The following is a 23,151-nucleotide window of genomic DNA, read 5'->3' as shown; positions in this document are numbered from 1 at the left end:
CTCTTAAGTGCTGGTGGGGAGTTCTTTAAAAGTGGTTGAAGCTGGGATGAAATTGGGGTTCTCAAATGCCATCCCCTGTTCAAGCTTTGCATGGTCTTAAGGTCGGGAAAATAAAATTTGCTAATGTACTGAATTTTTCATGAAGCTGAATTTTGTTCAATTAAAGGGTTGTACTTAACACTAAAATTCCCTACTTTTTACTTGTGTTATATTGTCTTTGTAGAAAATGTTGGTGGTTGATAATCTCTTTTTTGTTGATTCCTGCCTGGCTGTGCGATTTTGTCCTGTTTTGTTCGATTTCTGACATACCCTGACCAGGTTGTGGGTTTGATGCCTAGTCAGGGCATGTATGGGTATGCTTTTCTCTCCATTGATGTTTCTCTCTTTCTCCTCCTCTCTCTCTAAATCAATAAAAACATATCCTTGGGTGAGGATTAAAAAAAATTCCTGATTGGGTCATTCAAAAGGTTGACAACTCTATGATATTTCCTAAGACCTTCTGAAATTTTATACATCTGTGCAATTCAGGAGCCTGGGAACCAGTGCTTTAGCAACTACTTGAGCAAACAAAGATTTTTTTTTTTTTTTTTTTTTTTTTAACTGAACCTCTTGCAACCTTCTGGTTACTTTTTTTGTCTTAACTTTCCCCTGAGATTTAATGACGATTATCTTTTGTCCAAGATATAGATAAGTGTAGGTACTAGGGAAAGTTGATTTGATTGTTTTTCTTAAATGTGCTAAGTTTGGGATTAAGATTGGCATATATTTCTGTCATGTTTCAGGTACTAAACTTTGTAGTATACTTATGTTTCTTTTTTTAATCTTCACAGCAACCCAGTGGTGTATAGACATTGTGATACGGTCTATTTAGCCTTTGAAGAAACAGACTGAATGAAATTAAGCATAGTAACCGAAACCGATTTGGCTCAATGGATAGAGCATTAGCCTGTGGACTGAAAGGTCCCGGGTTTGATTCCGGTCAAGGGCATGTACCTTGGTTGCGGGCACATCCCCAGTGGAGGGGGTGCAAGAGGCAGCTGCTCAATGTTTCTCTCTCATCGACATTTCTAACTCTCTATCCCTCTCAATCCCTCTCTGTGTAAAATCAATAAAATATATTAAAAAAGAAAAGAAAAAAAAGAAATTAAGCATAGTAGCCAAAGTCATATCTAGGATGTGTCAGAGACAGGATTCAAGACCTTATCACCTGTGTTTCTGACTCAGAATCATTGCTTTTCCCACTACATATTAATACTTAAAGCCCTAGCTGGTTTGGCTCTGTGGATAGAATGTTGGCCTGTGGACCAAAGGGTCTCAGGTTGGATTCTGGTCAAGGGCACGTACCTTGGTTGCAGGCTCCTCCCTGGCCTGGACTTGTGAAGGAGGCAACCAATTGATGTACTTCTTTCACATCAATATTCCATTCTTTTTCCTTCTCTCTTCCACTCTAAAAATCAATGGGAAGATGTCCTCTGGTGAGGATAAAAACAAAAACAAACCTTAAAAAAAATTGTCACCCAAGGATATGTTTAAAGAGGTTTGGGGTAGGAGGTGGGACGGGACAGAGAGAGAGAGAGAGAGAGAGAGAGAGAGAGAGAGAGAGAGAGAGAGAGAGAGAGATGAGAAACATTGATCAGCTGTCTCTCATATGTTTCCCAGCAGGGGATTGAATCTGCAGTCTTTGGTGTACGGGACGATGCTCCACCCAGTTGAGCCAACTGGCCAGGGTTACGTATTCATATACTTTAATTGACATTTGCTACTGTCCCATATTTGCAGTTTGTTCTTTCACTATATACCATCCTGCTCGGGCAATACATCCTTTTTGGGGTACTTTTTCTGCTGGTAATAACCCCTTGTTTTATATCACCCAGAAATAGACTTTGTAGCCAGGTTTCTACAATAATAATTCTTAACCTTCAAAGTTTGTGTGTGTGTGTGTTTTGAAAGTAGAGTTTTATGCAATACTGATGGATCTAAAGATCCGCCTACTCCTTTGGTATCCTCTCTGGCTTCCACAGTTTATTCTCTATAGCTGAGTGGTTTCCCCACTCATTTACATATTTCCCTTTTGGGGTCCTCCTGCATCTCACCTTTATTTCCCATGTCTTTCCTTTAGGCTTTATCTTTATTAAGAGCAGAGTTTCCTTAACCTTCCCTCTCTTAATATTTCTTAGTGTAGCTAACGTTGGGCATACAATGAGTACTTTGTCTTTTGCCATCCTACTAAGCCCTAAAATAATTTAGAATTCCAATTTCTTAAGTGTCACATATTTAAAAACCAATTGTTTTGGGGCCTTTCCCATACTATTTTGACTTTGATGCTGTTCATTCATTCATTCATTTACTCATGCAACAAATATTTACTGAGCCCTACTATATACTAGGGACTGTTGCTGGTGTGAAGGTGTGAATAAAGCATAAAGCCAGACCTCAAGGGGTTTTCATGTGAATGTGGTAATATTGTCACATATCTTGGCCCACTTGGGGATCATTGGCCTCCTAGCACAGTAGTTTGACATGATGTTTTGCTTTTATGAGGGTTCAGGTGGCTGGAACAGGTAGGTATTTTTGGAGCACCAACATATAAGAGGCTGTCCTCAATGCTGTGAGCCAGACAATGAAAAGAAAATAGGCTTATTTTCAGGGACTTTGTGCTTTAATCATGGATTTTGGGGAGGGGAGAGAGATATGCCACATTTAGTTGTATCACTAGGAAAAATGTTGTCAGTACTCATGGGGGTTGATGCAGGGTGTACTATGAAAGAATAGAAGGAGAGTGGGCTATATATGTCTAACGTGGATTGAAGGGTTTGAAGTGGTGGGATTGGGATCCTGGGGATTGAGGATGTGTGGAAGGATTTGTGAGGCTAAGAGGGGGGAATTGCATCTAAGAGGAATTGAAATAGACTAACAAACACATGCTCCCTGTAGTATTTGGGGGTTGGGACTAGATGAGAGGGAGTAGTCCAAGTCCATTTAGTGAACACATTGAAGAGATCTTTGCATATCCAGCTTATTAGTTTACATTTATTTCTGGAGTCAGAGGAGTACCTTTGAAGTTTTTGAGTGTGTTGACAACACCATTACATCTATATATTGAGATGTTTACTTTGTTATATTTGTTTTATGACTTTTTATTTTTATTTATTTTTTAATTGATTTTTTACAGAGAGGAAGGGAGAGAGATAGAAAGCCAGAAACATGGATGAGAGAGAAACATCGACCAGCCGCTTCGTGCACACCCCCCACTGGGGATGTGCCCGTGACCAACGTACATGCCCCTGACCGGAATCAAACCCGGGACCCTTCAGTCCACAGACCGATGCTCTACCACTGAGCCAAACCGGTTTAGGCTGTTTTATGACTTTTATTAGAGATACTAGAGACCTGGTGTATGGATTCATGTATCGGTGGGGTCCCTTGGCCTGGCATATGCCCTCTCACAATCTGGGACCCCTCTGGGGATGTCAGAGAGCCAGCTACGACTCAATCCTCACAGGCCAGGCTGAGAGACCCCACCCATGTAGTAATCCATGCACCAGGCCTGTAGTATACATATAAGATCTTTGGTTAATGTCTTCCCACCCTCTCCCTCCCCACTTCCTTCTGAGTTTCATCAGTCTATTTCATGTTTTTATGCCTGTGGTTTTCACTCTTGCGTTGAGCTTCTGCCCTCTGTGTTCAGTGCACATCATAGCTACCAGCCAGTTGGCCGGTCACATAGGCTTTTATATATATAGATGGTATTTTAACTGCTCCTTTTAGACAAATCCAAGGAAACTTAATAGACCAAACAATGGTTACATGGCACATTGAACTTCATGATAAGAATTGACAGTGGAGGAAGTTTAAAATCACCCATGTCATTATCCCTAACTCATTTTGATTTTCCATTAAAATTGTATGAGTTTAGATAATGTTGAACCTCAACTGAGGATTTCCTAACTTTATTTTTTTCCACAACTTAATTTAATTGGTTGTAGTGAGTTCAGTGGTTTTTTTTGTCCCTTCTTTTGATAAACTGATGATTTTAGGATTAAGAGAGTTAACGGTATATAGAAAGCATATATTTAGCTTTTGGAGATCTTGCTTTATGGGACTGGTAATATTGCAAATGAAGAATATTTGTACACAATGAATAGATATTTAACTATTTTTAAAAAAAATATTTCTGGGGTGGAGTTTGGATTTTTTATCACAATTGGTTGTTATGTTGAAAAACTTATCTGACTTTGAAACTAGTTTTTTAAAAACAAAATTTAGCCGAAACCAGTTTGGCTCAGTGGATAGAGCATCAGCCTGCTGACTGAAGAGTCCCAGGTTCGATTCTGGTCAAGGGCATGTACCTTGGTTGTGGGCACTTCCCAGTGGGGGTTGTGCAAGAGGCAGCTGATGGATGTTTCTCTCTCTTATCAATGCTTCTCTCTAAAACTCAATTGCAGTCTACTTTCTGTCTTTCTCCCTTCATCTCTGTAAAAAAAAAAAAATCAATAAAATATATAAAAAACAAAAACAAAATTTATACCAATATTATATTCACCCTTTAAGACTTTTTTTTTGGATGAGATAGAAGAAAAGGAATGCTAATAAGTAATGGCTCTTCTGTATAACATCTGTCCTGTCTATGACACTCAGGGTCATTCTGCAACAGCATCCACGACAGAAAGGCTGGGGGAAGAATGTGGATATACGAGTGCTGGGGAGGGTGTGGAGGCAGGGAGAGCTCATTCCCAGGTAGGGCTTTCTGGCTCACTCACTGTACAAACACTTCCTTCGGGAGCTCAGAAGTCATTGTGTTGGGAGGATTGTTGAAGTAAAGTGAACTTAAGGTAGGTGGAAAATCATCTTGAATAGCCAGTAGTTCACATAGACATACATTTTGAGAGATTAAAAAAAAATATTTCTTAACATCTTAAAAATCCCTTGCTTTGTCCTGTGTGGCTCAGTGGTTGAGTGTCAACCTATGAACCATAAGATCACAGTTTAATTCCCAGTAAGGACACATGCCCAGGTTTCAGACTGATGTGCCATGTGCAGGAGGCAGCTGATCAACGATTCTCTTATCATTGATGTTTCTATCTCTCTCTGTCTCTTCCCTTTTCTCTGAAATCAATAAAAAACATACTTTTAAAAAACCCACAACCCTTTGCTTCAGCAAAAAGGGCAAATTTCTGATAATATTTGTGCTTCTTCTCACATGAAATTGTATCTTTTTAGCTTGGAATGATGCTTTCCCCCTCAATTTTAAGTTTTTCACGAAATTTGGTGTACAGGGAATAGAGTGACCCAGTAATATCATTTACTTACTTATTGAATGCTTCCCGGTAGTAGGCAGTATGTAGCATTGTTGTATTTTATTATAGCAGCACCCTGGAATCTCATACCACAGCTTTGCCCATGAGGAAACTGATAGCGCTTTCAGACAAAAATCAGAATGTGGGAAATCTGGTCTCCGGTGTGGCTTTGCCCTCAGTTCTGCAGGCGTGCTGCCTCTTCCTCGGCAGCATCTCCCTCCCCAGCACCCGCCCCCATAGCTCACCGACCTCTCTCCTTTCCAGACACAGCTCCCTTACAAACCCGTTTCTGCACAGGGCGTGCTCTCTGCTTCTGCTTCTCGCATTGCCTGGCAAACTCTCAGTCTGCAAGACCCATGTGTTGTATCACTGTCCTTGATTCTTCCAGACACTGTTTTTCTTTTTCTTTTTTTAAAAGTTTGAGTTTTAGAGAAAGAAGAAAAGAGAGGGAGAGGGAGAGAGAGAGAAGCATTGATGTGAGAGCAAAACATTGATTGGCCTCCCCCCTATGGAGGATTGAGCCCATAATTCGGGCATGTGCCCTGACTGGAAATTGAATCGACAACCTTTTTCTTCCAGGTTAAAATAATTTTTTTTTAGTGTTGAAAGTATTACATGTGTCCCTCTTCCCTCTGTTGACCTCGTTTTGGCCACTCCCACCCAACTGGCAACCTTTCAGTGCACAGAACAATGCCCAGCCCACTGAGCTACACCGGCCAGGGCCAGACACTGGTCACCATGCTCCCATACCCTTTATGGTTATTTTTAATATGCCTCTGTTCATACCTCGTTGCGGAATTGAATTGATTAACTCCCATAGCCACCAAGATTTCTGAGGGTAGTGATTATGTCTCTCCCAGCATAGACTAGGTGTCCAGTGAGTGTTTGTGGAATTTGTCAAATGGATGTGAGATCTGGAGAATGTTATCAAGCCTTCCATGATATTTACATCTGATGAAACAATTTATCTAATATTTTTGTGGATGCAAGTGATAATATGATGTTCAGGGCTTTCTTTTAAACTCAACCTTGCATTCATATTGAATCCATTACATATAATGCTAATTTAATGAATGGCTGTGATTTCTTTATAATATGTTATTAACCTTGTTCACAGTTTAGGGGGGAAAACTGTGATAAATAACTTGGTGTGGAACACACACTAGTGGTCTTTGTAGGGCTATTAAAGTTCCTATGAAAATGAGACACATTAAAATGTCAAAAGGCAAGTTCATAGGAAGAGTTAGTAGGTAGACTCAGTTTTTATTTTCTTGAATTTTAAAGTAATTAGTTTCATGAAGTTATTTATTGGGGTAACACTTGAATAATAGTTGAGAATTTGTCTGCTTTTTTTCCTGGCAATATTTAAAGATATTAGCTATTTAGCTCAACACATGTATTCTATTTATTGATTTTCTCTGTTTGCTTAGGGCTCTAAATTTTATTTATTTACTTATGACTAAAGTTTTAAGCTTAGAGTCTGCTGGAATATTGCATTATTATTAGGCATCAATTACTTTTAGAAAGTTCAAATGAAATAGAATTATGAGGAAGAGAATCGTAAGAAAGAAGCTAGCTATTTTTATTCAATTAATTACTAATTAGTAAGCATAGCCAAAATGTAGCACAGATCTCAAAACCATGGTGCTAGTTTTATCCGAATGGCAAAATGAATGAAAAAGTGCAAAAATGATATTTCTGGCAAATTTACAAGCCTGCAAGCTCTAGAAATCCATCTACCATTTGTTTTTAAGTAAGTATGTGTTGAAATCCTACTCTGAACATTTTTATGTCCTTGCTCACAGCAGACATGTTGTATCACTTTTGAGCTCGGTTTGCAATAAAGATTAATGAGTCCGTGTTTCACTTTTTGTGTAACAACAACAACAACAAACATTCTCTTGAGCGTGTGTAAAGCGGCGGAAGTCCCGCAGACTCTTGGACTCTTCTGCTCTCCTGTAGCGGCCTCCAATGCTTCCTGTCTGCCTTGCCGGCTACCTATGCAGCTGTTTCTCATGCGCTCCTCAGACTTGGAGGAGGACCAAGTATGTGTGACAGCTGCATGCTGAGCTGCGATCTGTGCTTGGCCACAGGTCACGTTTTCATTTCTTTACTTGTGTTTCTACTCATTGTGCAAAAGAAATACGAGCAGAGGGAGATTCCTGGAAGCATGCAGCTTGCTGCGTAATGGCAGCCTTCTTCTGTGTGTGCCACCTCTGACTCTGCCGCCTGGATTCCCCAGATAAGGAGGAAACGGTATTCAGGACTGAGCCTTGGTGGGGCCCATGTTGCTGTAATCATGAATGATGGGAAATGCTCTGGGTCATGCATAGGCGAAAGGACTGAACATGGACACACACACCCACACATACACACACACACCCACACACACACACACACACACACACACACACAGCTCTATACCATTCTAGTGAACAGATTTTGAGTTAGTAGAGAAAACTGTTAATCTAGCAGTCAGTTCAATATGTAATTGACGACCAGTTCATGCATATGCGTCATGTTAACGCTCTGACTACACGATACTTTAACACCAGGAAAGGAGACACACTGTTTAATAAATATTCATGTCATAAGGCTGCCCTAATGGAACTTTCCCGCCTTCAGCCTCCAGCCTCACAGGGCTCAAACATTTTTCTTTGCCTTTGGAAATGAAAAATGCTGATTTCCAAAATCCTTTCAAAATGGTTTTGGTAGGTCCTTTCTCTAATTATTTCTAGATCTTGCAAATCAAAATGGTTATTTTTCTCTCATCATACTTTTAACCACTGGGATATAAACATCCAGATTCAAAATTCTGATGGAATCTCTTCCCTTCCTAATTATTTCAACATTGAAAGATATTTTCTCCGTACAGGGTAGGCATACTGTTTGAGTAAGCATCATTAAGATACTGTCATCTTTTCAGTCAGTTGCTTTTACAATTCATGCCCATTCACTGGATCAAGTTTCATGGCCTCTGTCTGCTTTTCTAATATGTTCCTTTTCTCTCCCAGAAAATTCTTTGACCCCTATTCATTGCTCCTATCTTTGCAGTCGAGGATACATCCTACCTCTATTATGAAATCTTTCCGAGGAAGTTCAGTGTCATTAAGCTCCTAGCTTTTCTGTAGTACTTAGTCTGTCTCACTTCATTTAGATTATCTATGTTAACTTGTGTTATTTCATACAATGGATTTAGTTATTTCATACAATGGATTTAGTTATTTCATATAATGGGGCCTTGCAGGGAACATGGGTGGTATAATGGAGCCAGAGACATTCCAATTGGAGTACTAGCGCTGTCGTTTTCTAACTTTTTGGGTACTAGACAAATTATCTAAGCTTTGTGGGGTTTCACTCCGTACGTGCGTAATGGGACAATTGTCCACCTTTTAGAGTTACTAAAGAGTATAGCTAACTGGCTGGATCCATGTTTAGCTCAAAGGCAGGACTCTAACAGGTGCTCAGCAAACGGCAGTCGTAGTTATTATTGCTGCGGTTCTGTATTTCTCCTACTATCGTCCTGGGCTGAGCGTGTGGGAAGGTATCGCTGAGTGTGGTTCACGGTGAGGTCATGTAAACAGCTCCTGAAATCCCATCACCGTTAGGAAGGCTTCCTGTTGGCTCTGTTCTATCAGAACTCCGAACCTCCTGGGGGTTCTTTCTGTTCCCATTATCTGTAAGGGGAGCCTCTGGTATGTATCCTGCAGTGGCTTCCAGAACAGCGAGTTGAAGGATTTATTTTTGAGTAGTGTTTTGGATTAATCCCTACATTTTTCCAAACGTCAGCAGCCAGGATTGTAATAAATAAAGCATTTTTCACTTAGTTCAGATGCAATCTGTGAAACTCACAGAATAAAATCTCAGCCAATCAAGCAGATGAGTACATTATTTTGTCTAGCTCACTTTAGCTCGGCAGACATCTATTATCATATCTCCTATCTCCAGGCGTTTCATCCTTGTTGGATTTCCAAAGATGAACACGATTTGGCTCCTGCCTGTGAGTGAGAGACATAAAATCTGATCATTTCAGTCTACAATTAGTTGTTAGGAGAAGGTAAGGCTGGGATCACAGGTAGAGGGTGTCTGAGTGGGAAGGAGAAGACTGCTAGGAAGACATGACCCTCAGCCTGTGATGTCTGTCAGAGGAAAAATGGGATGAGCCATCTGATTCGGGGTCAGAGACCCAATTTGAAGAGCTTTTTCCCATATATTTATGGAAATTGATTGCTTGTGAAGTTCATAGGTGGGATTCACTCTAAGTGGCTCAACCCATGTCCTCATGGCCCTGTCTTCACTGTGCCCACGTGAAAGTCAAATGGCCTCCAAGGCCCCAGACCTGCTCCCCTCACACAGGGGGAGCACGTTTCTCTCCAGTTCCAGCCCAATCTAAGGATTTAGTTTTTCTCATTGCCCCTGGACCAATCACTGTGACTAGTGGGATACTGATTGGTTTTCATAAGTCAGGGTTTATCCTCAAGCTGAAGATAAAGTCAAGTCTCATTCAAACCTCATGGCTAAAGATGAGTGGAGAGGGGAATGCGTGACCAGGAGGCAGCCAGGACTTGCTTTCTAGACCAGGGGAAGCAAATGGAAAGAGTCTTCTGGGGGAGGTAATAATATAAGCAAAAGCAAGGAAGTGTGCTCTATCATAGTGTGTGTGTGTATGTGTGTGTGTGAGAGAGAAACAGCAAGAAGTTGAACATTAATTCACATGTATTATGAGACTTTTAAAATAATTATAAAATAATAATGTGATGGTATATTTGGATCTAGTTGTCTTACATTATTTCATTTAATTCTCACAACAACTAAGGTAGGAATGCCATCTTGCAGGTAAAGAAATTTGAGCCCAAGCTCTCAGCTAATAATTGGTGGAGCTGGACTCAAACCCAGGTTATCTGACTCTAGAGGCAGCCCACATGGATGATACAGAATATTAAGTACACTCTTCTTAGTTGCTAGCATTTCAGAAACAAGACCTTTATATACCATACTAAGAAAGCCTGTTTTCTCTGAGACTCAAGTTTTCTTTAAGTTCTAACTCTGTCTGTCATCCACGGGAAGGCATTGATTCTCAAACATTAGCATGCTTCGTGTAGGGTCTATGATTGCTGAAATATGATTGTTGGGTCCTACCACCAGATTTTCTGATTTGTAGATCTAGGGTAGAATTCTAGCATTTGCATTTCTAAGGAGTTTCTAAAGGAATCGGATTGCTGGTGGTCTGGGAGCCACACTCGGAGGACCACTCATTTGAGGCCTTTGGGAGGCTAACGGGTTGTGATTCAGCGATATTCAACATATTGAAATGCTGCTTGGAAATACACGTGCTCTCTCCTCACATCCTTTAATGCTACTGATCTGAGGAGTATATTTGGTTTCAGCAATATCTTCCCCCAAAGGTCAAGGTCCTTGCATGTGTTTCATTGATTGGGTTTCTCCTGTCTCTCTGATTCTTGACTTATTAAAACGAGATTTATTGCTCCTCTAGGTCTCACTCACTTCCTAAGCTGAGCCCCCCCTTGAGTGTTAAAAAGTACATTTGTGTACAAAAGACATGTATTTAAATGCTTTATTTTATTGGGTTACATTTTTAGTATAAAAATTTAAATATCAGAAAAAGTAACATGAACATTCATATTTCTACCATCTAACGTCAACAGTTGTAGATGTATATACATGTGTATACACACAATTTTTTTTTTGATGAACCATTTTAAAGTAAGTTACAGATCTTTGCCACTTTGCCCATAAATATTACAGCATGCATTGCTCAGGAAGAGCATTCTCTTACGTAGTCACAATTCCAGGACCACGCGTAAGAAAATTAACAGCAATCCCTAATGTTATCTAACCTGTAGTCATATTCCAGTTTATGCAGTTGTCCCAGTGTCTTCTCTGGCAGGATCCAATCAAGTGAAAGTAAATCCTAAGACTCAGCAATGCTGCATGGACCTTTTGGCTCAGATGAATTCTGTGTTATTTAATGACAGGTTTGATTGCTTTAACCAAGGCCCAGTTTTATGATGGCTTAAGTAAGGAATATGTTTATTTCTGGATCAGGTGGACCAGGGCTGATAGGAGAGCTTCCATTTCGGAAACCAAGGTAACTGTTCAGCCCTACCACCATGCTGAGAAGAGGAGGCAGTGCATTCTCCGTCCTTCTAAGGGCATGTTTGGATATTGTATATGTCACCTCAGCTTCCACCTCATTGGTAGGAACATGATCATATGATGCATCTGTGTTAGAGCCTGGAAATAAAGGCTTTATTCTGGATGGTCACATGTCTAGTGATAATTCAGGCATCAAAAAAAAAAAAAAAAAAAAAAAAAAAAGGATGATTGCTAGGGCAGCAGTTAGCATCTCTACCACAAGTTCTTTTTTCAAATGACTGAGCTATTCCAAATGATATTGAATCCATTTAATTACTCCAAGTACATTACAATATGACATTTGTTCTTTTGAACTATATAAGGCTGGTAATTGCTCCTATACCGAGCCCAGAATGTTATTTTTTAAAAAAAGTATTTTATAGATGTTCTGTCATTTTTGTTTCGTTAGGGCGTAGCTGCCGCTGCTGGTAGCTATCCGTGTCTTCACAGTTTCCTCATGTGCTATTTTCTGTACTCTGGGCTGAGAAAGCAGGTAACAGTAACCATCATGATCGAGCTGTGATTTAGTGTGTGTTCCGCATGTGCTTGTACAGCTTACCTCTGACTTTGGAGCTCCCGGGTGTCAGTAACTGTACACGAAAACTGCCTTGTTAGACCCGCACTTAAAATAAGAATCAATGCCCTGTGTGAGTTCTGGGAGTCTCCCTGGGGAAGGTTTGTGTGATTTTCATTACAAGGACTCAGAAGCATCTTTTTCGATGCTTTTACAGCATTTTTATACTTCTTTGCGGGGTGCAGACAGGTGGGCTTGCTAAATAGCTAAGTTCTCCATGGATAAAAAAACTCCTTGCCTAATAGATCTCTGTGAATCTTTGTATAGCATGCATACAAACCCGTAGCTCTTTGGAAACCTTTAACAGGCTTAGTAAATATTAGAGTTTAAAAAGCTTGGACTCAAAAGCTTACCATTCATCATAAAAGAACCTGAACCTGGCTGGTGTTGCCCAATGGTTGAGAATCGACCCATGCACCAGGAGGCCATGGTTCGATTCCTGGTCAGGGCACATGCCCAGATTGTGGGCTTGATCCCTACTAGGGGGTTTGCAGGAGGCAGCCGATCAGTGATTCTCTCTCATCCTTGATGTTTCTGTCTCTTTCTCCCTTTCCCTTCCTCTCTGAAATCAATAAAAAAAGATCTCTCTCTCTCTCTCTTTCTCACACATACACACACATACACACACACACATACACACACACACATCTCTCTCTCTCTCTCTCTCTCTCACACACACACACATACACACACACACACCTCTCTCTCTCTCTCTCTCTCTCTCTCTCTCTCTCTCTCTCTCTCTCTCGGGTTTAGTAATAATTAATGTCGTTTTAAAACATTCGTTTAAAATCTTGCTTGGCGTTGACTTGTATTGACATAACCTTCAAACACGTGGTATCTAAGAACGTGTGAAGTGCAATTAACAAGTTTTGCTTGAAAAAGTTTGTGTTTGGTTTGGTTTTTGTTGCAAAACTAGGCCTAAGAAGATGGCGGATGAAGAGCATATTCGGCACTGCATGCTTTACGAGTTCCAATTAGGAAGAAAAGCAAGTGAGGCTGCAAAAAAAATCTGTAGTGCTCTTGGTCAAGATGCAGTTAGCGCCAGAAAATGCCAGCGTTGGTTTGAGAAATTTCGCGAGGGAAATTTTTCATTAGATGACAAGAGTGGTCGAGGCCGTGTGTCCAATTTTGATCAAGAAGCTCTTCAAGCTCTTTTGGTGCAAAATCCTCAAATTACCCAACAAGAACTTGCGACAACTTTAAATTGTTCACAAAAAACAATTTCCAATCAATTGCGTGCACTTGGCAAAGTCCAAAAGTTTGGAAAATGGGTTCCTCATGAGTTGACCGACAACAACCGTAATCAAAGAGTCACAATTTGCAGTTCGCTCCTCTCTTGTCAAAACTGTTTGCCGTTTTTAGAGCAAATTGTTACCGGAGATGAAAAATGGGTGCTGTATGTTAATTTGAAAAGGCGGCCTCAATGGTTGGACAAAAATGAGGCTCCGCAGCCCACGCCAAAACCTGATTTGCATGCGAAAAAAGTGATGTTGTGTGTTTGGTGGAATTTTAAAGGAATTCTTTATTATGAACTTTTACCATCTAACCAAACTACAATATTACAAGTGCACTGTATAGTGCCCAATTGGAAAGGTTAGCCCGAGCTTTAAGAGAAAAAGAACCCGCGCTGATTAATCGGAAGGGCGTAATTCTTCACCACGATAACGCACGACCGCATACTGCAAGAATCACTGCTGAAAAACTACGCCAGATGAAATGGGAAGTTCTCCCTCAACCTGCATATTCTCCTGATATTGCCCCTTCTGATTACCATTTGTTTAGTTCTTTGCAAAACTTTCTTCTTAGAAAAAAATTTAATAATGAAGAATGCCTCAAAAATGCATTGACCGAATTTTTTGCATCAAAATCACAAGAATTTTACAACAGAGGGATTAAAATGCTTCCTGAGCGTTGGGCACAAGTAGTAGAAAACAACGGCAACTATATTGTTGATTAAATTTTGTTGTATTGTTTAAATAAATTCGATTTAAAAAAGTATTAGAAAACGACATTAATTATTACTAGACCTAATATATATTGTATATATGAAAGTATGAGGCTGAGCTATTATGCAGACAGTAGTCATGTGCAGAACGGTTGTTATAGTTATGATTTTGGGAAAACTGGTATCTTGCAAAGAGTCATACTTGCACTTTGGGGTTATCTTGAGCCAGAGATTTTAGCACACAGTAAATGAAAATAAATGTATGTAAAATTATAGACATCTGAATCTTTTAAAAATTGGGAAATGTATATGTACTGATATGTAATAATCTGAGAGACTCACCAGTTGAACTGCTCATTTTACTGTTTGGGAGAAAAAATGAACTATGACATATTTGTGGCGGAGAGTAATGCGTTATAACAGTGTGTTTCGGAATAGGCCACCGACTTTCCTCTCATTCTCCTTCAGGTCGGGATCTAATTTGTATCCAGTCCATGGACGGGATGCTGATGGTGTTTGAGCAGGAGAGCTATGCCTTTGGGAGGTTCCTCCCTGGTTCTCTCTTGCCTGGCCCCCTTGCCTACAGCTCCCGGACAGACTCCTTCATCACCGTCTCTTCCTGCCGACAGGTGGAAAGCTACAAGTAAGTTTGGGTGTCCCGCCTTTGAAATCGGTATTTTTGGAAATGTGTATGTTGCTGATTCAGTTTTTCCCACAAAGAGCTAATATCCGAAATTAACAAGAGCCTGTTTTTTTTTTTTTTTTTTTTTTTTAATAAGATGAAATTGTGGTGACTTAGATTTTGATACTTCCAGCTGTTTGATGGTCAGTGTTCTTGTCCTAGCTGTAAAGGGATAAGAATGGTTGTTTCAAAGAGAAGGAACTTGTGGACATGGACAACAGTGAGGTGACTGTGGGGGGAGGGGTGTGGGTGGAGGTGAAAGAGAAGGTATATGGGGGATAAATGGTGATGGAACAAGTAATAAATAAAGGGGGAAAAGCCATAGAATTAAAAAAAATGACTATTTGATACGTTGGTTTATTTTTACAAGATTAAATGTGTGTCAAGTTGCCACCCTATAGAAAATGCTCAATAACTCTTGTGTCTGTTCCCTGAATTATAAATAATAAGACACAGGGTCAGTGGAAAAGCCTGATACAAAGATGCATATATGGAATTATTTTATAACTATAAAAAAAAGAATGTATGTGTACATAGGAAGAATACTGGCAAGAAATACAAGTGTTTTTATGAATGTTTATAAGAGAACGATTCATAATAGAAGCAAATGACCCTATGAAAGCAGTTTATACTTTTTGCTAGAAATTTTTATTGGTTTTGTTGACTTGTGTTTAGAGAGACACCTTTTTCTCCTCTATCGGCTACATTTTAATAAAGATTAAGGTTTTGAGTTTTTGGAGGTTGTTTTTTTTTGTTTGTTTAATCCTCACCACCTGAGGATATTTTTTCCATTGAATTTTTAGTGAGAGACAGAGAGAGAGAGAGAGAGAGAGAGAGAGAGAGAGAGAGAGAGAGAGAGAGAGAGAGAGAGAGAGAGAGAGAGAGAGAGAGAGAGAGAGAAACATGGATGTGAGAGAGAAACATCAATTGGTTGCTTCCTGCACCCCCCCGACTTGACAGGGAATGGAACCTGCAACCAGGTACGTGCCCTTGATGGGGAATTCAACCATGACCCTTTGGTTTGTGGACTGATGCTCTACCACTGAGCCTCACTGGCCAGGACTGGAGGGTGTGTATTTGTTGTTGTTGTTGGAGAGGGGTACTAGGAAAAGAAGGAAATCCATGCTGGGAAAAGAAATAGATTTGGAGACTCTCAGTATCTTCAGTCACTTCTTTTATCTTACTGACGGCAACGGTTAGAACTTTAAACGTTAAAGCAACACTTCATTATAGCTTTTCGGTATTATTTTTGGCCGCCCGTTTCCCCAAGGCAGGAAGAAAATATAAATTTATCAGACAACACCTGTACATTTTTGTCTTCAAGTTTCAATATTGTGAACATAGCAAAGCAATGCAATTTTCCCTTCCTAAGTGGCTTTTGTGAATTATTGTCAAGGCATCTAGGATTTAACACTCTGAAAACAGACAAATGCTTGTGACTAAGCAGAAGTTGACTGACGCAGGTAGTGCTTTATTATGTCCCAGTCCTTCTGTAACTCCTGTGGCTCTTGTTCAGAGGAGATGAATGGGTTGTGGCATTGCTACTGGTAATAAATAAAATATTAGGGTTGTCGTGAAAGGCTGAGGAAAATATCTGTATAATACATTCAAGCCTGTCACAATGTAAGCAATACTGAGGATATCTGCTTTTCAGCTTTCCACCCAGTTCTGTGTCTCAACTCTTGCCTAGGAGCGATACTGGCGGTGTCCCACAGGGGTCACCGCACGGAGACTCGGAGGCTCCCTGACTTACCCCTGGAGACATGCACATAGGAATTAATTTGGTAATAACTCCAGGAGTCGCTGGATGAGGGAACACGGCGTAGGTTTCCTTAATGTGTAAATTCAATCCCACAGGAGCACACACTGTTTTAAGTATGGTGATTCAGCATACCAATCTATTAAATTCACCCACGTCTAGGGCTAAAAAATGCACACGTTTTATGTGGGTCTTTTATAACGATACAAATGCATGGGAAATGCGATTATTGTGAAATGATGACAATCAGGGGGTTTATACCATTAAGTAATATGTTGTATTTCTATATGCTTTCAAGTTTAATAGATAAAATTAAGTCATAATAATGGGTGCAATTTAGGATGGGAGAAAGCATGAAAACGGCAGGTTCTTTTGGGATTTCACGAAATATCTTTGTAATCAGTGAATAGAATGCCATCAGTTAGTATAGAAGGCGTCATTTTCATTTTTTTCTCTCATGAGTTTAAGTTCAAACTTTAACGAGAATGAAAAAAAAAAGTTAAATTGGGTCCAAAGAAAAATAAAAATCGCCAAGGTTTAGAAAATAGGAGCGATGAGAAAACATGGTAGATGTTTAAGAAACAATTTCACTTATAAAAATTAATGAAGAATTTTGATAAAATGTTTCCTACAAGAAAGTTTGTAGGACAATTGTTTTACATTGTAGGGGGCAGAAGTGGAAAACAACCTAAGTGATCAGAGTAGAAGATCAGATAAACATCCATGTGTCATTTTCATGTTTGCTCCTGATGTCTGATCACTTTAAAACAAGCTCAGTTACGTTTTATGAGGGAGTAGGGGAGGCCATGGGCAGCTTCAGTGGGCATAGCATCACTCGGGACCCTGTCATAAAATGCACGTTTGCACATTCGCACTCCCCAATACTCTAGATTGTGACTTAGTCATTTTGGGAAAAGTCCTAGAAATTGTCATCGCAGATACACCCTCCAGGCTGGACTCTAATTCAGGGACACACAGTGAGCTTTTTTTTTTTTTTGAAGTGAGAGAATTGTTTGCTGTTTTTGGAGAGACACTATTAGGTACCACTATTCTTTTGGCCATGTTTATCAAAACTTTGAATCGTTTTTATTTTTAAAATCTATTTTTATTGATTTCAGAGAGGAAGAGAAAAGGAGAGATGGAAACATCAACGCTAAGAGAGAATCATCGATCAGCTGCCTCCTGCAGGCCCTACACCGGGGATCCAGCCCACAATCCAGGCATGTGCCCCGACCAGGAACTGAACCGTGACCTCCTGGTTCATGGGTTCGACACTCAACTGTTGAGCCACCCTGGTTGGCTGAATAATTTTCAATTCCTTTTTCTTTCCTTTCCTGTCAGAGTTATTCAGTCAGTAAATCCTGACCTTTCTATCTTTTTTTCCTCTCTTCAGCCATCGTTGTCCCATGGGAATTGAGGCTTTTATCTTTTCACTTGGATTTATGATTTTCTTACCTCTAGATGTTAGGGTCCTTTTTATAGCTATCTTTTAAAACCACCTCTTTAAGCCAGAATTTTTGTTTCTTATTTAAAAAAATCTGAATGTTCTTATATTGAAATTTAGTGCTCTTTATATTCCGGTTCCATTTTACCTCTATTATGTTGACTTTCAGATTTGGAAGGGACCTTTAAAGGTAACTTGTTCAACTATCCTCCTTTTTTCACCTCCTAAATATATTTCCTAAAACACTGCTTTTGGCTCAGTCTCCTATAATGCCTTCTTGTGTTGTGCTGCGATGTTCCAGGGGATGTCTTGCATGATCAGGTTCCTGAGAGCAGAATGTGCCTTAAATATCTGCTCACTGACAGAACAATTTGGTTTATTGGTTCATTCATTCATTCATTCATTCAGGAAACATTTTTCAAGAGGATTCTATGTGCAAAGTACAGGAAATGCAAAGTCAAATAAGACCTGTCTCCTGTCCTCAAGCTGTAAGCGCATGGGGGACGTAGCATATCAGTTGGCTGTGTCAGTTCACAGTGATACAGGCTATGACTGAACTGTGCACAGGATACGGGGAGGCCTGCAGGGGGGACCTTTGGGTGAGAGTTGGGTGTAGGGAGGCTGCCTGAAGAATGCATTTGCCACAGGTTACAGTTCTCTCCTCTGTGCCAGCACTCCCCTGCTCCCTAACACTGGCTCCTGGAGCTTTACATATTTTAAAATATCTTTTTTGAATTGGACAATATTTTGAAAAGAAGATTGTGTCCTTCACAAGTCTTAGGCTCTTGTCAATGGAAATATTTGGGGTTCTCCATATATGGCCAGGGCTTTTCTCTCTCGCTCATGCTGTACTCTGCCTGGAGTGCTTTTCCTTCCTTCTTTGCATATGAAAATAATTTCTGGAAGCCTCCCTCCTTCTCTTCAGTTCTTCTGTGACCTGGCTCTCCAAGTCACATCTCCTTCTTCTCAATTTAGAGCAGTTTTCCACTGCTTTTCACAAGTACTGTTTATGCTTTCACTGATATTACATATTTGCTTATTTTTCTTCTTGACTGAGCTAAGTGATGTTTGATGGCAGGGATTTTTCTATCCCCTGAAGTGCCCAGCATTGTACCCTGTTGAAAGTAAGTGTTTAAGAAGAACTTGATGAAGGAGTGAAAAGTTTGTAAGGAATGTTTCTATTTTGTTATTGGCTTCTTTTAATGAAAATGATTCCCTCTGGTGCAATCGAGAGTGCTGTAGCTATAGTTGCAAAGGGACAATGTAAGGCTCTGTAGCCAGGGCTTTCCATTTCTAGTAGAGTTCCCCCGAGTTAAATATAAAGGTTTCAAAATCCCCTGTTATCCTTTGAGGTGCCAACTATGTTTCATTTGAAAATAAATGATTGCAGAGGGTTTACTTTTGTACTCTGTGACACCTCAATCCATATTTTAGCTCCTTGCCGCTGTTTTTACGACGTGTTACAGAAGAGCACTAAATTATGTGGTGGAGTTTGTCATTGGTCCTCCACAGGACCCATTAAGCACTTGTGGTTATTGGGCCAAAAAGCACCACCGTTCATCTGGACCTGCTGTATTTGTGATTACTGCCTCTGTGTTCTGAGAAACATGTATGATGCTCTTTCATGGAATCTTATTACATTGGGCCAGATTGATCTTCAGCAGTCTCAACAAAGGGATTAAAAATTTTTTTTATTGGTTGATTGATTTCAGAGAGGAAGGGAGAGGGAGAAAGAGATAGGAACATCAGTGATGAGAGAGAATCATTGATCAGTTGCCTCCTGCATGCCCCAGCACTGGGGATCAAAGCTTGAAACCTAACCAGGAATCGAACCATGACCTCTTGGTTCTTAGGTCAACACTCAACCATTGAGCCACACTAGCCGGGCTAGGAATCTTATTCTTTAGCTTATATCACTGGACACTTGAATGGTAAGGAAAAAACAAAAAATCCAAGTGTTTTCTTTTTTTCAGTATTTCCAAGTCTGTTTGTAATTCTTTGGTTTTGGTTTAGATTTCCATTTATTTTATTGGTCACAGTTAAGAGGATAAGGAAGAATCATAAAATAGGTGCTATTATAAGTTTGTCATCATCTACATTTACTGTCAGCTACGTTTAGCAATAAAACACTCTTCTGAGTCGTCTTCCAGGAAGAGAAATGACCTGGATTTGGAAATCAGGAGTCAATTTGGGCTGGGTCTCTGCCTGCTGTTTTGATGTTAATGAGGCCACTTTAGGGGATCACTTATTCCTCAGGTGAAATAATAACCCTTTGTAGTTATATAAGAAGCTTCAAACAGCTCCAGAGCTTTGGATTTTTGCAACCATCTCATTAATATCCATACCATCCTCTGGTAGGTTGGTGTCTGCAGGAAATTAGCCACCTCTGTAATTAACCGCCTAAGGTTAGAGCCGTGCAGGACCAGCTCTGGGCTCAGGGCCTGTCACCAGTGCATACAGTGTCTGTTACCATGAACTGGGAAGAGTAAAACAATCTGATTTAGAGGTTGGAATGTGGGGCGTGGATATTTGCACCTTGGAAGACACAGACATTTTGAAAGGCAGGCTCAGTAGGCGTGGAGACATTTGCTGCAGTTGCTGATGGGATTTGTTAGTCTAGTTTTACAAGCCTAAGGTCATCCCCCTCCTACCTATTTTGTCTCCTTTCCCATGACTCAGTCCTCCCTGCCATGCATCTCTCCTGCACTGTGGTAGCCTTTCATGTCTATTTTATTGGTGTGTGCCTTTGCTTGTGCTGTTGGCTTTGCCATAAAGCCTTCACCTCTTTTTTAAAAAACACACACATTTTTATTGATTTCAGAGAGGAAGGGAGAGAGACAGAGAAACATTAGTGATGAGAGAGAACCATTAATCGGCTGCCTTCTGCACATCCCACACTGGGGACTGAGCCCCCAACCTGGGCATGTGCCCTGACCAGGAATCATACCCTGACCTCCTGGATCATAGGTCAATGCTCAACCACTGAGCTATGTAAGCTGGGCACACCTGTGTCTCTTTACCAGCACAATGAGTTCTCACTTATTCTTTAAAATGTAGCTTTCTCTCCTAAACCAATACCAAGAACATGTATGTTCTTCCACTTGATTTTCGTTTCTGCTACCATGTTCCCTTGGTACTGCATGCATACCCTCCATTAGCACAGGGTGTTCTAAGCTACATTTATTTGTTTGTGTATGAATCTCTACTACTTTGGAGGGCCTAATGAATATGGACCATGAGTATTTTTTCCATTGTCAGTGCTTGTATCAGACCTCTGCTATATATTTATTGAAGGAATGAAATTCATACACATTAAGCTTCCGTATTAATTATAAGACTGGTCTTTATGAATGTCTTGCAAAATCTCACTTAATTCATAGTCATTCTGCCTCAAACTGAAATTGGAGGCTTTTTACAAATGAAGTATTTCTGATCGAGTAGAATGGTTTTAAAGCTGGTACATGATATATGAACACCTCTGTACATTTCAGCGCTTATGTAGATATCTCGCATTGCCTTCATTCAGGTCCCAGATGTTCACATGGTCAGACATCTGTCTTTCTTTTAGACAGTATCAGGTGTCTGAATATATCTTTTACTGATTTTCCTCTCAGCTATGGAAGAACAAGGCAAGGAGTTCTGATTCAATAGGAGGGGAAGGAACCTATGAGCCTGAAGTTTCTCCATTTAGTGTAATTATTACTCTCATATACCATTAATTATTGGGAAACAAGCAAAATACATTTTCTTGGCTAAGTTAATCATTTCTAAAGTGAATGATATTTACAAATTATTATTATTTTAAATAGATTTTTATTGATTTAAGAGAGGAAAGAAGAGAGAGAGAGAAACATCAACGATGAGAGAGAATAATTGATTGGCTGCCTCCTGCATGCCCCCTACTGGGGATCAAGCCCGCAACCCGGGCATATGCCCTTGACTGGAATCGAACCCAGGACCCTTCAGTCCACAGGCCAATGCTCTCTCCACTGAACCAAACCAGCTCGGGCTACAAATTATTTTAAAGAATGATTTGAGCTAAATGTTACTATTGAAATAAAAGCTGTGAAATGCTTATAAAAGTAAAAGTGTTCATTTTTGAGAACTTCTTACATATAAATAAACTACTAGATTATCGATCTATCTCCTTATATAAACCATTATCTGCTAATAAATGAGCACCTAATATATATTAGATACTATACTAGACACTATATTACTATTTTTTAAATCCTCACCTCAGGATATTTTTTCCATTGATTTTTTTTTTTTTTTTTTTTTTTTTTTAAGAGAGAGTGAGAGGAAAGGGGTGAAGAGAAATATAGATGTGAGAGAGATACATCAATTGGTTGCCTCTTGCACATGCCCCAGCCGGGGCTGGGGATCCAGCCTTCAACCGAAGTACATGCCCTTGACTGGGAATCACACCTATTACCCTTTGGTCCATGGGCTAAAGCCCTAACCACTGAGCAAAACTGACTAGGCTATATTTCTTTTCAGTTCTCTTAACAATGCCTGCATCAGAGATTATCATTCCCATTTTATACATGGGGAATGTAAGACACAGAGTGTTTAACTTGCCAAAATTCACTCAACTACTAAGTGATTTAGCTTGGGCTTAGATTTAGGTCTTCTTGGTTCCATCGATTACATATTAATAATTTCTGCTGCATCTGGTGCTTTCCATTATTTACATTTTCTTCTATTTGGTGTTTTGATGCTAGATCTTTCTTGAGTATTATTATTTGTCACATAAAATTTTAATGGAAATGCTTTGATAGTTGGCAGAGCTGTATTCCCAATATTGAATTTTGGGACATATGGTTTATAGTTTCTTGATCATGATAGTTTTACATAGTCTTATGTCACAGTATAATTCAGTAAGAATTCATTCTTAAATTTTACAGTTTTTAAAACAAAGATAAAAGTGGCTCATTAGGTTTATAGATTATGTGTTTTATTTACTACTTTTTCTAGATCAGCTTTATTGAGGTTATGTGCTCTTAAAGTTTAAAATAACTTGTGCTTTTAAACTCTAAAGTCATTTACAGTTATTTCATATCTTTCAAACAGGTACCAAGTACTCGCTTTTGCAACAGATGCAGATAAAAGACAGGAGACTGAACAGCAAAAACTTGGTTCTGGAAAAAGACTTGTTGTAAGGCCATTTTTTTAAAATATAAAAATTTCAACAATGTTACATTTATTTTGGTATTGATTTTTTTTTTTATTTTTTAAAATTAATTTTTTTTCTATTTTTCAATTACAGTTGACATTACTATTTTATATTA

At 39.6% G+C, this 23,151-nt stretch overlaps 1 protein-coding gene across 6 annotated transcripts in view; it reads left to right on the top strand.

Annotated features, from left to right (window-relative positions):
- Positions 1 to 23,151, top strand: part of BBS9 (Bardet-Biedl syndrome 9) — a 287,972-nt gene that overhangs the window by 49,055 nt on the left and 215,766 nt on the right. For all 6 annotated transcript variants that reach the window (XM_045578647.1, XM_045578645.1, XM_045578646.1 and 3 more), the window contains exons 6-7: positions 14,444 to 14,618; positions 22,934 to 23,018. In XM_045578647.1, coding sequence (XP_045434603.1) covers positions 14,444 to 14,618; positions 22,934 to 23,018 — 260 coding nt within the window. The remainder of the gene's footprint in view (positions 1 to 14,443; positions 14,619 to 22,933; positions 23,019 to 23,151) is intronic.

This window comes from Pipistrellus kuhlii, unplaced genomic scaffold (genome assembly GCF_014108245.1).
Source record: "Pipistrellus kuhlii isolate mPipKuh1 unplaced genomic scaffold, mPipKuh1.p scaffold_m20_p_10, whole genome shotgun sequence".
NCBI lineage: Eukaryota > Metazoa > Chordata > Mammalia > Chiroptera > Vespertilionidae > Pipistrellus > Pipistrellus kuhlii.
Note: the sequence above shows the minus strand (reverse complement) of the source record. Positions and strands in the feature narration are given on the sequence as shown.